This window comes from Nycticebus coucang, chromosome 4 (assembly GCF_027406575.1).
Source record: "Nycticebus coucang isolate mNycCou1 chromosome 4, mNycCou1.pri, whole genome shotgun sequence".
NCBI classification, from domain to species: Eukaryota; Metazoa; Chordata; class Mammalia; order Primates; family Lorisidae; genus Nycticebus; species Nycticebus coucang.
The window spans coordinates 30766336-30783904 of NC_069783.1; the positions used below are offsets into that span (position 1 = coordinate 30766336).

Here is a 17569-nt window from a genome sequence, read left to right on the forward strand (position 1 = left end):
TTCTCACTGAGCTCAGATTGGGGGAGAAAGGACAGAATCTTGATTCAGATACCGCACTCTCACTTTTAGTAGATTTTCTTTTCTTTTATTCTTTTTAAGAGTGCTGTGCATTCATAACAGAATAAGAAATAAAGTCAGTTTATAAAATCAAAAAAAGACTTCTAAGACAAAAACTATTGTTAATGAGGTAGATGACTCTAGAGGCAGGTTTATTTTGCGGGGCAGAGGTTGGGACAATCTCAGGCTAGAACTCCGTGACTTTATCATAGCTCACTGCAACCTCAGGCACCTGAGCGGAGGCCATCCCTGGGCCTCAGCCACCTGAGTAGCCGGGACTTTGGGTGCAGGCCAACATGTCTGTACAATTTTTAAATGTTTTATAGAGGTGGGGTGTGGCTGCTGCAAGTAATCCTCTCACGTAGGCCTCCCAAAGTCTGGGTTTAAAGAATGTTTACCAGTTTCACTGGGGAGCGGGTCCGCCAAGCCACTCACTGTGTCATGCCAGCAAGAAAAAAACCTAGTAAAAATTTTCAGTCTCTCACACTAATTAAATATTTTATATCCTGGGGGAGCGCAATGGCTCAAAACAATAATATTAATATTCTGAGGCACCAAGGTGGGAAGAATGACCTCAGGATTTTGAGAGCAAACAAGTAAGAGCAAGACACTGTCTCTACTAAAAATAGAAAATTTTTCCAGGCATGGTGGCGTGTGCTTATAGTCCCAACTGTTTGGGAGGCTGAGGCAGGAAGATCACTTGAGCCCAGGAGTTTGAGGTTGCTTTGAGCTGTGGTGATGCCACTGTACTCTACTCAGTGTGACAGAACAAGACTCTGTGTCAAAAAAAAAAAAAAGACTTCATCGTTGTAGCTTAATTAAAAAAAAATATTTCCACTTCACACTAATAAATATATTTACTTCTATAGTATAATATGTGGGCTATTTCATCTTTTTTATGTATAATATAACTAAATATTGATAGTTTCATTTCCTGTTTTCCCCTGACTTGATACCTTATCCAATTTTTTATTTCCAAAATTGCCTGTTACATTTTGTACATTGGTGTTTTATAACAGCTGCTCATCAGGCTGCTACCAACTAATCAATTCAGTTGACTCTTGAACAACGCAGGATGTAGGGATGCCATCGTCTCCCATAGTCAGAAAGCCCTGTATAACTATTGACACCACCAAAACGGAATTACTCATGGCCTGCTGTCGGCCAAAAGCCTTGCCAAATAATGTAGATCAATTAACATATATTTTTTATATTACATGTATCCTATACTTTATTCTTACAATAAAAGAAGCCGGGGAAAGAGAATATTATTAAGAAAATTATAAGAATTAGAGAAAATATACTTACTATTCATTGAGTGGAAATGGATCTTTATAAAGGTCTTCATCCTTGTCATCTTCACATCGAATAGGAGGAGGAACCAAAGGGGGTTGATCCTGCTCTCTGAGAGGTGGCAGAGGTGGGAGAGTCTACATATCCTAGGTCAGACAATTAAGTTGGCAAACTCCTCCTAGAAAAAATGCTACATACCTCATTGCTACATATCCCTACAGTTACCTTTGAAGTACTCCCCTCGGGAAGCTATAGGGCCTGCTTCACCCTTCCGTGCAATTTTGGAACTCTTTCTGGAATGGCCATCAGAGCTGTCATCATACAAGGTCAGATAATTAAGTTCTCAAATGAATCCTTTCTAGGTGCTTTGAAGGGTGGACTAGGCACTGACAGCAGGTACATAGCTTCCCCAAGGGAGTACCTCAAAGGTGACTGTAGTGGTGCTCGGCAGTGAGGGATGGAACACTTTCTCTGGGATGAGTTTGCAAACCTAACTGTCCAGCCTCATAAGTGGACCCAGGCAGTTAAACCTGTGTTGTTCAGAAGTCATCCGTAATGTTAAGATCCAGGTAAAAGCTACATCGCTGTGGATTACTTCTGTTAATCTATTGCATGTATTCTCATTTTGTGTTTGTCTCCTCCTCCTCGTAGTTCTGGACATGGCGAGACATGTGCCGCTCTACCGGGCTCTGCTGGAATTGCTCCGGGCCATTGCTTCTTGTACATCTATGGTGCCCCTGCTGTTGCCTCTTTCTACAGAGAATGGTGAAGAGGAAGAAGAACAGTCAGAGTGTCAAACATCTGTTGGCACATTATTAGCCAAAATGAAGACCTGTGTCGACACCTACACCAACCGGTTAAGGTACAGACTATGTTCATTTCTGTTGAGCTTGCCTCCAAAGTTGGTTTTTACATGGGTCTGTGGTTGGGGTTTTTTTGGTTAATGATATATGGCATTTCAACATACACACACAAGCAGTAAACATGCAGAGAAAAGTTACCTTCCCAAATCCTGTGCTTAGAAACATTCATTCACAAAGGCTTACCACACGCCTCCCTATGTGATGGTATAGCTATAGGTGTTAAGTTTTTCTTAAACGCTGGCACATTGTACTGCGGCATCTTTGAGTATATAAACCTGTGTCGCTGACTTTGTTCTTAATACTGCTGCTTCTCCGTTGTATGTAGATGCTGTGTGTGACTTAGCCATTTGTTAGTGAATTTTAGGCAGTTTTCAGTTGCTCATAACCTCATCTATGCATCTTTTGGGGCTTATAGAAATCTCTGTAGGGTAGACTACTAGAAGCAAAAATTTTTGGTTTAGAAATAACTCCTGTTTCATTTTGATATGATTCATGCTGTAACCTTTTATAAACCTGTGTCACTGACTTTGTTCTTAATACTGCTGCTTCTCCGTTGTATGTAGATGCTGTGTGTGACTTAGCCATTTGTTAGTGAATTTTAGGCAGTTTTCAGTTGCTCATAACATCATCTATGCATCTTTTGGGGCTTATAGAAATCTCTGTAGGGTAGACTACTAGAAGCAAAAATTTTTGGTTTAGAAATAACTCCTGTTTCATTTTGATATGATTCATGCTGTAACCTTTTTCAGAAGTCAAAGGATTCAGTATTTGTTGGCATTGTAATAAAGTTGAATGTTTATCTTTATGGAGAATTGAAATTTTAAGTTATTTTTAGTTTGTTTATAATTTAGAAGATGAGCTTTGTTATCAAAGGCTTTTTTAAAATAGCGTAGAAAACCTTTTTCTTTCTCTTAGCAGAATCTCTTCAGAGGTAGTCACTTTCCTTACAGATGACCTAATTCTGATTTTTAAGGCATATGTACTGCCAGTGTAAGTTCATTACTTTCTCACTGTAGAGTCAATTAATGTTCTTTATCATCTTTATGCTATATTTGCTTTGTATGCTCTCACTATTTTTTAAGAACCTACAACTTAAGAAACTGGTCAAAGAGTGTCAGAGAATTGGTCACTGGAAGAATAGTGTTTTTTAGTCTTTTCTTGGAGGGAGAAATCAGCTCATTAGATCATCTTAATTTTTTTGGCCTAATGTGTTGCTATTATTACTTTGAAAATTAATGGATCACTGCCAGGCAGTGAGAATCATAGATTAAAGAAGAGATTAAAAATGGATTCATTTGGTAGAGATGAAAAAAGCTATAGGTATGATCATACTCCTCTGTTATTAGGGAAGGAAAATGTAAAGGTATTTGTTTTTTGATAGTATGATTTTGTTGGTGTTGAGAACAGAATATTTGTATTGTATAAGAATAGTGTAGAATCGTCCTTGAACTAGACATCTAATTGTCTAATTGAGCAAAATGTCTCCTTGAGAAATGTCTAACAGAATGTGCCGTATCTACTCTAGCTCTGTCTACTCCCTTACCGTAAAGATGATGCTCAGTTCAGCCGCACATACATTTACCATGAAGATGCAATTTTTGAAAAGTCATTTATTATAATATATACCAAGCTTTGAATTGCCTACGTCTTTTTAGGAGGAGTCTTGCCCAGTATTTCTGTACCTTCTATTTTTGTGTTTTGAGATGACTGTGTTAGGTTATAACTAAACATTAAAAATTTATAAAACCTTGAGTGATGTTTTTACTCTGGGATATTTACTTTCTTTCTCAGATGAAAAATTCTGTAGTAGGCTCAGTGCTTGTGGCTCAAGCGGCTAAGGCACCAGCCACATTCACCTGAGCTGGTGGGTTCGAATCCAGCCCAGGCCCACCAAACAACAATGACGGCTGCAACTTAAAAATAGCCGGGCGTTGTGGTGGGCACCTATAGTCCCAGCTACTTGGGAAGTGGAGGCAGGAGAATCACTCAAACCCAGGAGTTGGAGGTTGCTGTGAGCTGTGATGCCACTGCACTCTACCCAGGGCAACAGCTTGAGGCTCTGTCTCAAAAAAAAAAAAGAAAAATTCTGTAGTGATATAGAATGTTGTTACAATTATAGCCTTGATCAAAAACACCGCAAATTTGTTGTGTTATAAATGTAAAATAAGAGTGTCTTTCTTTATACCATATATATTCTTATGCTATAATTTCTATTGGATTCTTCAAAAGGGGGGTTAGAGAGTATTGCATTCTAAGATAAATATTAAAGATAATTGCTTATTGCAGTGAATGGAATTTATATATCTGTAGTGCCTCTTTGGTGTTTTTGCTTTCTTGAAATTAATGTTTCCTATTCTTATAACGCATACTGTATACTCTTTTGAAAAAGGAATCTTGATTTTTGTATAGAATTTATTAAATTCACTCTGAAGATTTAATTGCAGATAGAGGATAACTATCCATCAACTGGAGCTCTCGATTTTTTTGATTAGTTAGAAAAAAATAACTTCACATTTTTCCTTCTGTAATTTAAAAATATTACTCAGACATATGAACAAATTATGTGCCAGCAAAACATGCATTTGAAGATCATAAAGACTGTTCACAATACTCATTTCATTTAGGTTATTTTATCTTTACAATGACCCAGTAAATATTTTTAGTAACTTCATTTCTGAAAAGGAATCCATAGTGTGTTTTGTATTAACTCATCATGACCAGCAATTTTATGCAGAAACTACCCGTGTTATCGGGGAACTTGTGACCGGTCAGCAGTGTTTTAATAGGCATATACTCCTCAGTTGAGACCTTCGTGATATTGGTTAAACTGTGCATCCTTTGTTAGAAAAGGAAACCAATTAAGACATATATTATTACATCCCTACTCTCCTTTCATGGAATTCACAGAGAAAGTGAAATCTATTCTTTTCCAGCCTGTCAAGACTTAGAATGTATTTGTTTTCATCAGAATAGAACTTTAAAAAGTGAACAAAATAATACAGCTTCCTATAGAGCTTATACCCAAAGAAATTAGCCTTATTTCTTTTTTTTTTCTCTTTTTTTTTTTTTTTATTGTTGGGGATTCATTGAGGGTACAATAAGCCAGTTAAATTAGCCTTATTTCAATTTTTACACTGTCTCAAAGCTTCCTTCCCTCCTCAACTGTATTTCACAAAACCCTAGACCAGTGGTTCTCAACCTTCCTAATGCCGTGACCCTTTAATACAGTTGCTCATGTTGTGGTGACCCCAACCATAAAATTATTTTCGTTGTTACTTCATAACGTAATTTTGCTACTGTTATGAATCGTAATGTAAATATCTGATATGCAGGGTGTATTTAAGCGACATGTTGAGAACCGCTGCCTAGAATATTCTAAGAGAGTAGTCAAGAAAGTATGTTCTGCTTGTATGTATTTTACTGCATTGCAAGGGCTTGGAATTATTATTTTTAAATAAATAATGTATACTGCACACTTGGAGATTTTTCACAATTTGTTGTTATTTTTGTTTCTACTCTGTAACTAAGAAATCCAAGGGTGAATAACATGCATATACTTGGTAAGGTTTTTCTTTCTTTCTTTTTTTTTTTTTAAGAGCAAGGAATAGTTTGCTGATTATATATGTCTTATATTGCCTTTCCCCCCTTGTTAACTTATTCTTTCTGTCATTTTTTTTTTTAAACCAAGCACAAACAAAAGGCCTTTCTTCAAATACAATTTTATTTTATTTAACTCTTTGGTTATTTTATATAAAGAAAACATCAGTGTACGTTCTACAGATCTCTAGGTAATGATTGTGGTTGCATATTATTTACATTGGAATTTGTTTTGTGTGTATGTTATATTTAGAATTTTTATCTTCCTTTAGGAAATGAGAGAAATTAAAGGAAATGTTTTTGGCTGGGTACAAAGAGGAAGTTTACTGTTACTGGTTGGAATAACCTAATTGAGATTTTCCTATCTGGAAGTTGGTTTTGAGGCCAATGCCTAAACCTAATTAATTTTAACCTGATAATTCAAAGACTGAAGGCAATTTTATAATTTAGTGTGTCCCCAAGCCTAAAACCTTTTACAGGAGGAGATAGAAAGATCTCATTAAGAAATTGGAAAGGGGCGGCGCGTGGTGGCTCACACCTGTGGTCCCAGCACTGTGGGAGGCCAAGGCAGGTAGATTGCCTGAGCTTGGAGGTTTGAGACCAGTATGCGCAGGAGTGAGCCAGAGTGAAAACCATCTCTACCAAAAAGAAAAAAAAAGCTGGGCGTTGTGGCAGGCGTCTGTAATCCCAGCTACTTGGGAGGCAAAGGGCATGAGTTTGGGAGGCAAAGGGCGCTAAAGGAAGAACAGAAAAAAAATAAAAAAAGAAAAGAAGGGGGGAAAAAAAACTACAAACTAAGAAGAGTGAACAAGCCAGCTGTAATTGAAAGCTAAAAGAAAAAAAAAAAAGAAATTGGAAAAGCATAGGCAGTGCCTGTGGCTCAGTGGGTAGGGCACTGGCCCCATATACTGAGGGTGGTGGGATCCAACCCGGCCCTGGCCAAAGTGCAACAATAAATAGCTGGGCATTGTGGTGGGCGCCTGTAATTCCAGCTACTCAGGAGGCTGAGGCTGAGGCAAGAGAATCGCCTAAGCCCAAGAGCTGGAGGTTGCTGTGAGCTGTGACGCGACGACACTCTACCGAGGGCAACAAAGTGAGACTCTGTCTCTAAAAAAAAAAGAAGAAAGAAAGAATTGGAAAGGCAGATCATTTACCTTACATTTATCCAATTTGTGTGTCAGAAATTCATGGTCATACTGAGATAGGTGAGATCTGGCCTGGTCATAATAGTATCACTGATTCATTCATTAATATATGTTTATGTGATGTTCATAGGTACATAAGAAGAAAACTGGGTCCTCTTTCTAAGGGGCTGACACATAAATGGGAGAAATAATAAGTAGGCAGTTTATGGGCGGTGCCTGTGGCTCAAGGAGTTAGGGCGCCAGTCCCATATGCCGGAGGTGGTGGGTTCAAACCTAGCCCCGGCCAAAAACCACAAAAAAAAAAAAAAAAAAAAAAAAAAAAAAGTAGGCAGTTTAAATAACATTACTTGGAGTATTAGAAGAAGTGAAAGATATTAGGAGAATCAACCCTGGTTTGGAAGCCTAAAGAATAAGTAGGAGTTAACTAAATGAAGAGGGGCAGGGAGTTAGTGTTCCAGGCTGTGGAAACAATGTTACTTAAAAAAATGCATCAGATATTCAGAGAAGCCAAAGAGGTTTGGTGTGCAGGGTACAGTGTAGGTGGGAGGCAGTGGTGGGTGATGAGGCTGGAAAGAAAACCAGGGGCTGAAAGATGAAGAGGGAGGGATGTATCACTTTAAAAAAAAGTGGTGATGAGCCATTGAAAGGTTTTCATTGTAGACTTGATCAGATTTGCATTACAGAAAGTGTAGATGAATGGTTGAGATGGAAGTGAGAACAAGACTAATTTTTCATCCTCTGCATCTCAGCAAGTAGAGCTGTGTACGACCTCTTTCTATCCTACCATTTCCAGGGCTGAGAATTTGACATGCATTAGCTTTCTTACTCTTATATTATGGACTTAATAGAAAGTTATTTTCTAAGTAGAAGTGTATTTAATGTTTCAGTTATTTGACTTAAAGAAACAATCATATAACTCAGACTTAGTCACTTACTGCATTTTCTGTGTGTTAATTTTAACAACTTCACATTTATTCCTAGGAGTATTTCCTTCTATAGAATACAAGAACCATGGTGTTAATGGTTCTGGAAACATTGTTTCTCTATTCTTATATAAGAATCTGAAGTTTGTAATTCCAGGCAGAAGTTTTTTTTTTTTTTTTTTTGGCCGGGGCTGGGTTTGAACTCACCACCTCCGGCATATGGGGCTAGCTCCCTACCCCTTTGAGCCACAGTGGCTCAGTGAGTAGGGCGCCGGCCCCATATACCGAGGGTGGCAGGTTCAAAACAAGCCCCAGCCAAACTACAATCCAGGCCAAAGTTTTTCAAAACTAATCCTACTTCTTGGTTATTTGACATGGTTAGGAAGAAAGCTCTCAATCTGTTGGCTTGGTAGAGACTAAGTTGTTAGTAGAGAATCTTAAGTCTTTTTGTATTAAAGTCCAGGAATGATAGTATGAGACTATGAATATACTGATAGGTTCTCTAGTGTTTTCTTAATGTGGTCATCCAACAAAAGCTGTATGTATATGGAACATTTGCATAACAATAAGTGGCTTTTGGGGGTAGCTGGGACTATAGGCACCTGCAACAATGTCCAGCTATTTTTAGAGATGGGGTTTTGCTTCTTGCTCAGGCTGGTCTCAAACCTGTGAGCTCAGGCAATCCACCCACTTTGGCCTACCAGAGTGCTAGGATTACAGGCGTGACCCACTGTGCCTGGCCTTTAGTCTGATTTTTGAAAGTTGATGATTCCTCAGCATTTACTATACAAATTTTGTGTTAAGAGCTACTCAAACATGATAATTTAATATTCTTTGATTTATGATTCTGTGTTTCTATAATTTACTACTGTTCCTAACACCTCCTTTCATGATTCATGATTTGTAGTCCTGGTGAGGTTGCTCACACTTGTAATACCATCACTTTGGTTGGCAAAAGAGGGAGGATTACTTGAGCCCAGGAGTTTGGGGTAACATAGTGAGGCCTTGCCTTTAAAAAATAAAAATAAATATACACAACACAAGGTTTATAGTAGTTAAGAGGAAGTAAGAAAGCGTTTTTATTAAAATTTGGAAGCCATTTGGATTTTTCTATCGAAGTGATTACTGAGGTAGTTCTAAATGTCTTTGAAATAGGGTAAATAAAGAATTATTTAATATAATCTAGGCAAATAAAATTAAACAGAACAAATAATTTATGGTTCAATCAATGATTTCTCCATTTTTATTCAAGCTACTATTAAATTTTTTTGATTGAACAAGAAAAAATTGCAAAATTTCTCCAGATGACAGTATCCTAAAATGTTTAGGTTTTACACGATAGATTACAGCAGAAAATGACTTAAGGAGAAAATTACATTTACTTTATGGGTGCAATTAAGGTGTCCTTTCAAAATGCTATAAAACATGTCACATATGTTCCTAAAAAAATTTAAATTTTTGAAGAAAATCCTGAGAATTACTTATCTTTAACTTTGTCATTTGAAAATGGGAAAGTGTTGAAGGTAAAAGTTTCTGTTTTGAAGTAATGTACTTGTCTGACTTTTTTGGGCCTCCAGAAAAAATGTTACTACTGAACTTTTTCAGTTCAAATGTTTGCTAATAATTAGCCAACAGCAGTGTTCATCAGTTTGTCCATGTTAACTTTTATACTTAAACACTATGCAGTTACTATAAATTGTGAATTTTTTTTTTTTTAAAGATACAGGGTCTTGCTCTGTTGACTAGGCTAAAGTATAGCGGCCTCATCACAGCTCACTGTAACCTCGTACTCCTGAGTTTGAGCATCCTTCTGCCTCAGCCTTCGGAGTGGCACACACCTGTAGTCCCAGCTAATTTTCTGTCTCTTTCACACACACGCGCGCACACACGCACACACTCAAGATATGACAATTAAGTTTGCAAACTCATCAAAAATAAATAGTTCATTATGGCTCAGTGCCCATAGCACAGTGGTTACGGTGCCAGACACATACTGAAGTTGGTGGGTTTGAACCCGGCCTGGGCCAGTTAAACCACAATGACAACTACAACAAAAAATAGCCGGGTGTTGTGGCAGGAACCTGTAGTCCCAGCTACTAGGGAGGCAAAGGCAAGAGAATCACTTGAGCCCAAGAGTTTGAGGTTGCTGTGAGCTGGACACCACAGCACTCTACCGAGGGTGACATAGTGAGACTCTGGCTCAAAAATAAATAAATGAATAAGAAATAAAAGAAAAGAAATACATAGTTCATCACGACCAGGTGGGCTTCTTCCCAGGTATGCAAGGCTGGTTCAACATACGTAAATCCATAAACATAGTTTACCACATAAACAGAAGTAAAAACAATGACCATATGATGCTCTCAGTAGACACAGAAAAAGCATTTGACAAAAGTAAGCATCCTTTTCTGATATGAACACGTAAGAAAATAGGCATAGATGTGACATTTCTTAAACTGATAAAAAGCCATCTGTGACAAACTCACAGCCAGTATCATAGTAAATGGAGAAAAACTGAAAGCATTTCTGCTTAGAACTTGAAACAAATAAGCCTACTATATTAGGCACTTAAACAGAACAAAAACTTTTAGTACATCCTCAGAGGACTTACACTAGGTGTAATTCATTCCTTTGGCTAGTGGTTTTATTACATAAAAGTTTCATTTTTTTGCATACCCTTAGGGTGGCAAGAGTCAATCACTTTGTGATGGAAACCCTTTTCTTTATTGACTAATGCAGAAAAAATATACCAGTTTCTCGTTTATTTTACCCCCAAAGACTTAAGTTTTTGGCTTACTTCTTTGGTTTCACGATTTACTGATTTTTGTGTGTACTATGTTGATGTTTAGATCTATAAACAGTGGGAACAAATAGTTCAAAGGCAAGAGAGAAGAATCAGAAGTCACAGGCAAAGGGTGCATGTCAGCTGTGAGCAGCGTCTCACACGTGCCAAAGACAAGTTGTGACAAGGTGTTGATGGGCACACGAATTCAGTGCCATTACGTGTAATTCCATGGCCATTATGAGGGCGCAGAATCCGGTGAAAATGAATTTTCATAATCAGATTGGTGACTTTGATAGAAAAGTATTTCCTACATTTTTTTCTTTTGCCAATATAATTTTGATTAGTATAGTATTTCTATTCCAGCCTCTGAGCTTTTATTGCTTTCCCTTCTTGTTTCTTGAGAATAAGCCAATCTGCCTTAAATTGTGGGTAAGTTATAATAAGTATATAATTGCCTATAATTATGTGAAAATACAAGGAGGTCATAATGTAACTTTAACTTTTGTGTAAAATATATAGTTCCAGAATTGCTTAGATTATTTGTTTTTCCTATACTACATAGTAGGCAAGAAAGTGTTTATTATCCTTATTTAATAGAGAATGAAACTGTTGCTTAGAGTTTAACATTAAAAACATACTAATAGTTAATAAAGCTGAGATTTAGCATCTATGTATCCTAATGTCCATCATATTCATTTACGAAGTAAGATAAGCTGATTGACCAATACTTTTATTTTTATACATCACTGCTGCCTCCTACTCAAATAGTTCATTATGCACTTACATTTCATACTTGTATAATGGGTAAACTTTGGCTTTAACTGATTCCTGAACAGCACTTTTATCAAATATTGTAAGTTATTCTATTACTTAAGAGATTAAAAAATACTCTTAAAAATTATAATTTGACTTAGTATTTCTACCCCAGTAGCATAACATATTTGTATAAATTAATCATTTTACATATTAAATTACAATATATGAGTTTATTGTTTCAGGACAATTTCTACTGTATTTTCTTAGCTAAAATCTCAAGCAGTCTTAATTACTGAATTTTAAGTCTGTTGCTAAGATTTAGTTTATTAGAAATCTTCCTCAGCACGTTAACAGTTAGTAACTTGGCTGCAGTATCTGTTGATTTTTAGAGTGATAAAGGGAGTCTTTTTAGAATTCAAGTAGTTCAGATCCTCTCTCTTTTTTTTTAATTGTTGGGTACAAAGAACCAGGTTACATTGATTGCATTTGTTATGTAAAGCCCCTCTTATAATTGTGTCCTGCTCCCAAAAGGTGTGTCACACACCACGGCTCCCTAGCCCCCCTCTTCATATAAATGAGGAAAACAAAGGCCATACGGACCGTGAATTTTTCCAGGTTCTTTGATGCTTAGTGGTAGATCTGTGATAAGAATTCACATGTCCTATTACTTCAAAGATCAAATATATTTATTTACCACATTAAGCTTCCAAAGAGTAATTAGGTTTGTACATCAATGATTAATTCAAAATGAGGAAGGGGACTTGTTTCTGAGCTGGGTCAGCGCCTGTGGCTCAAAGGAGTAGGGCGCCAGCCCCATATGCCAAAGGTGGCGGGTTCAAACCCAGCCCCGGTCAAAAATTGCAAAAAAAAAAAAAAAAAAAAAAATTCTTTTTATGTGATGACAGTGAAGTAAAAAAATATTTGTTTTTTTGAGACAGACTGTCACTTTGTTGCCGTTGGTAGAGTGCTGGGGCGTTACAGTGCACAGCAGCGTCAACTATTGGGCTCAAGCAATTCTCTTGCCTTGGCCTCCCTAGTAGCTGGGATTACAGGTACCTACCACAACCCCAGGCAGTTTTAGCAGGCATAGCTGGGTTTGAACCCATCAGCACCAGTGCATATGGCCAGCTCCCTAACCACTGAGCTATGGGTGCCCCCCTCCCTTTTTGTTGAGTCAGAGTGTTACTTTGTTGCCCTTAGTAGAGTGCCTTGATGTCATAGCTCACAGCAACCTCAAACTCTTGGGCTCAAGCAATCCTCTTGTCTCAGCCTCCCAAGCAGCTGGGACCACAGGCACCCACCACAACCCCAGCTATTTTTTTTTTTGTTTTAGCAGGCATAGCTGGGTTTGAACCCACCAGCACCAGTGCATATGGCCAGCTCCCTAACCATTGAGCTACGTGTGGGCCCTCCTCCCCTCTCCCCCTTTTTTTGTTGAGTCAAAGTGTTACTTTGTCACCCGCAGTAGAGTGCTGTGATGTCAAACTCTTGGGCGGGCATAAGTGTTTCTCAGCCTCCTGAGTAGCTGGGACTATGGGTGCCCGCCAATATTTTTTTAATTAAAGAAACAAAAATTTTTTTATTTTATTTTAAAAGTACATACAGTAATATGGATTTTGTAGAATTTTGGTGCTATTTTCCTTTTAGTCATCTTTTCCTTCCTGGATAATTTGTCATGTCTTAGGGTATTTAAAGACAGCATATGTTCCTAGGTATGCACAGCATTCTACTTGTGCCCAATCAATAATTATTGAGCTACCAAAGTTGTGTTTGTTGTCTAGCCAGTACAAGAGCAGGCAGCAGCTTTATGAGGAGTGTGTCAGCTTTACCCATTTGATGGTTTTTGTTCAATTAATGGCTAAAATTAATTGAATCATAATAGCCATTTTTTTGGAAACTTTATTAGTTATTGGGGCATGTATTTTCCCTATACTGTCTGAAAAGCTGATTTTATATCTACTGGCATGGATTAGGGCAGCATGTTGGTGGTAAAATTGCTTTCTCTATGTTGTTAAAAGAAACTCTCCCCCTAAACAATAGTTTTCCATTTCCTGAATTATATTATTACTTTAATACTATGTATACCTTGCATTTCTAATATCTTTAAATCCTCTGTCAAGAGGAAATTAGTAGAGGGTTTTTATAATAGTGCTTGATATTAAAAGAGTAAACAAATTAATCCTTTTGTTTATGACCAATTATTGTTCAAAATTTTATTTTAGACTGTTAACAGAACTTAAAAGCAGTTCTCAGTTACCTCCATTAATAAAGGGATTTGTGGCATGGATGACACAATACTTTAAATGTATATATGTATATGCACATATATATGTTGTTTTCACTTGAAAATTTTCTAATGTGAAAACTCATTCTGTTGCACACAAAATAGTCAGATGGTGAAGATGTGACCCTTTCAATAATTATTGAGCTACCAAAGTCAGCTTTCATCTTTCATCTTTTACATGCTTGTCCGGATGAAATTCATCTCCTGAAGTCAAAGTTTATTTATTTATTTAAAACAATTTTTTTAAAGATAGGGTTTTCCTCTTTCGCACTAGCCAATTATAGCTCACTATACCTGGATGAGGCAATAGTCCAGCCACAGCTTTTCTTTCTTTCTTCCTTTCTTTTCTTTCTTTCCTTCCTTTCCTTCTTCCTTTCCCTCCCTCCCTCCCTCAAAGCTATCACCCTGGGTAGAGTGCTATGGCATCCCAGCTCACAGCAACCTCAAACTCCTAGGCTTAAGCGATTCTCCTGCCCCTGCCTCCCAAGTAGCTGGGATTACAGGTGCCCGCCACAATGCCTGGCTACTTTGTTGGTTGTAGCTGTCATTGTTGTTTGGCGGGCCCAGGCTGGATTCGAACCCACCAGCTCTGAGCCTTAGCCACTTGAGCCACTTGAGCGCTGAGCCCACAGCTTTTCAAATAGCTAGGACTACAGTCATGTGCCACCTCACCTGCCTAATTTTTTTATTTTTTAAACATTATTATTATCATTATCATTATTAATATTTTTGTAGAGATAGTCTCACTATATTGTCCAGGCTGGTCTTGAACTGTGTCCTTAAGCAATCCTCCTACCTTGACCTTCCAAAGTGCTGGGATTAAAGGCATGAGCTACTGTGCCCAGCCTGAATTCAAAGTTTAGCTGTAGCAGTGAAGTTATACTTCTAAACAAGTATGATACTTCATAGCTTCCTTGAAGCAGGAATAAAGACAATTTTTTAAATATCTGATCTACTTTTCCTGCTGTATTCTAGTAGGCAGTCATATTTAGTGCATTTGAAATTCGATGTTTTCATCAGAAATTTGAGAACTTGCTGTCAGGAGATGTGCTGCCAAGAGACTGCTGATAGCAATAGTCTTAATTATATCAAGACATGACACAAATGGTGCTGTGTTCAGTGTAAGGTATTGTGGACGTTGAACTTCTCTTTGAACAGTATTGAGTAAGTGTCCTTGGTTTTTTTTTTTTTTTTTTGTAGAGACAGAGTCCCACTTTATGGCCCTCCGTAGAGTGCCATGGCCTCACACAGTTCACAGCAACCTCCAACTCCTGGGCTTAGGCGATTCTCTTGCCTCAGCCTCCCGAGTAGCTGGGACTACAGGCGCCCGCCACAACGCCCGGCTATTTTTTGGTTGCAGTTCAGCCGGGACGGGGTTTGAACCCACCATCCTCGGTATATGGGGCCGGTGCCTTACCAACTGAGCCACAGGCGCCGCCCATAAGTGTCCTTTATTGCCATTTTTTTTTAGCTATCCCAAAGTTTTTTCCTGGTGGAAAGTTATTTGTTAGATTTTTAATAAGTGAGTTGTCTTGTAGGAATACTCCCACTTCCTTTTAATCTCCTAAGAGATTTTTATAAGGTAGATACATACTTGTTTAGACTGCCTTACTTTAACTCCCCGGAAGCTGGATCTTCTAGGGTTTCAGTCAGTTAGAAAAGCATTTCAGTTCCAGCCCTTCTACATTGTTTTCAGTTGGGAAAACATTTTCTGGTTTCTTTTACCTCTGCCGTTTGTATCTATAAAATGAAAAAGTCTTGATTTCGTAGCCTTGTAACATTTGTTATATCTGTACATTTCTTTAAAAGTTTCCAGTTCAATTGTTCTTTTCCTTAATAGTAGAGGGGACAGAGACGCCAGCATTTATTTTAATATCTGTTCTTTGGCTCAACTGAGTTGTCCTTGGTAAACTGGTGAAGTATTTTATTTGTGGCAGTTCCATTCTGCTGTAGCACACAGTACCTTCGTTATGTCTGCTGATGTTAATCTGGCCTAAAATTTATTTTATTTTCCTCTATATAGAAATCAAGGTTTTATTTACAAAGGCTTTTTATACCTCTGTTTTAAGTATTTCCATCTCTCGTACTACTCATCGATGCTTACCAAGCTTTTCCAACTTTCATTTAAATCCTTAAAAATTAAACTAGGACTTTCATTTAGAAAGAGTTTAAACAAAAACAAAAGGGAATCATAAAGTTATAAACGAGGCTTTAAAATGATCATGAAAACCTCATGGAGATCTTTGCCCCATTTACTGGTTCATTCCAAGAATTATTTTTATGCTTTCTGGAGACATTGGAAGGAAACATTTCTCCATAATAACAATTTTTTTTAAATCTTTCCATTTACCTTTAATCTTAGTTTGTTTTAAGTGGTAATTCCAGTGGCAAAAAGTTAGAATTGAGGAGCATAATGTAATAATTGTTTTATAGGTAATTATAGAAGTTTCATTTTCTTAGAGTTTTAAAATCTTCTTCTAAGGTGCTAATTCTTGATAGGCCTGAATCTGGACACTTGAGCATGTGGTCTCCAGACAATTTCTTCATGATGGCTGTACTTTCTAAACGTTTATTTCAACTGGGTGGTACTTCTGGCTTTAGAACTAGGAGTGCAGAGGATTAAAGAGATTTTTCAAGAAAATGGCTATATTAAGCTGTTTCACTTATAAAAGAACATAATTCCAATGTGGTGCATTTAGCATTACAAATATCTAACTTAAATTGGGTGGTAGTATCAGTAGAAGTAGTTCATTATAACTGAATGTTGAGGTGTGGGTTTGCTTTTTTGTTTTGTTCTATTTTAGAAGAAATATTTGCCCATTTTGCTCACATCCTACTTCAGAGCATATGTCCCAGAACCAAAATTTGCTTAATTTATTAGCTATTTAGTTGGAATTCACAGCATAGTGGAAAATGTTTGCAGATAATCCTGTGCAACAGTAGAAACTTCAGTTCCTTCCTCATATTTCTTCAGGGCAGTGATCACAACCAGATTCAACGTATGCACAAAGCAGCGGATACCATGGTAGCGGCCGTCGCTGATTGCTTTTACCATGTTGGATCCATTGTCAGTCACAAAGACCTACTTCCAGCTAGGTGCCTTGAACTCAAATAGCTTTTCACACAGACTTCAGGATGTGAGCTCAGGTATGGCCTTTTTTCATGAGCTGGGCCTACATATGGGTTGACAATAACCTGCAACTTTTATAGAAAAGACACTACTGGCTGTAGCTTAATGTCAGAAAATGACTAGTTGCAATCATTGATAGGTAGGTAGTATGTACTCTTCATATATTTGAAGTATTCTCAACTTTTAGAGATTATCCCCTTTTTTCTGTTTGTCAGAGACTGTCCAAGTAAAAGTTTCTCATTAGAACCTAGTGTGAAGGCCTTAGATACCTGCTTTATGATTCACCCATTGTCTTCAATATGAGATGTATATGATCATTTCTTTCACGTATTTGGTGTAAGAAAGAATTTTTTAACCTTCTGTGGATTCTTGCACTATTTTTCCCTGTTCTTTTTCTTAATTGTGACCCAGAAAACATAAAATTTACCATCCTAATCATTTGAACTATTTTAATAATCTCCTAAAAACTGGAATTAGAAAATTGATTTTCATTAATAGGGCTTAAAATTTAGAATCAGTACTTTTCTGCGGGTACCTTGTACATTGAGGTGGTGGATATAGTAAAGCCCTAAATTAAATTAATGTAGTTCACACTCCATGCCAAAGGTTCTTATTTCTTGAAGGAGAAAAATACCCTTTTTGGAAAAATGAGCTTCACTTTCATATCTTCTTTCTCTGCAAGATATATTTCTTTTTTTTTTTTTTTAAGATATATTTCTTAAAGTAAAATCTTTAT

General features: G+C 37.3%; 1 protein-coding gene across 9 annotated transcripts in view; it reads left to right on the forward strand.

Annotated features, from left to right (window-relative positions):
- BIRC6 (baculoviral IAP repeat containing 6) overlaps positions 1–17569 on the forward strand; it is a 275055-nt gene that overhangs the window by 223338 nt on the left and 34148 nt on the right. For 8 of the 9 annotated variants that reach the window (XM_053588024.1, XM_053588027.1, XM_053588026.1 and 5 more), the window contains exon 66: positions 2002–2212. In XM_053588024.1, the coding sequence (XP_053443999.1) occupies positions 2002–2212 (211 nt within the window). Of the gene's footprint in view, positions 1–2001; positions 2213–16677; positions 16851–17569 lie in introns of all 9 variants that reach the window. The other variant, XR_008379509.1, reaches the window with a different exon arrangement.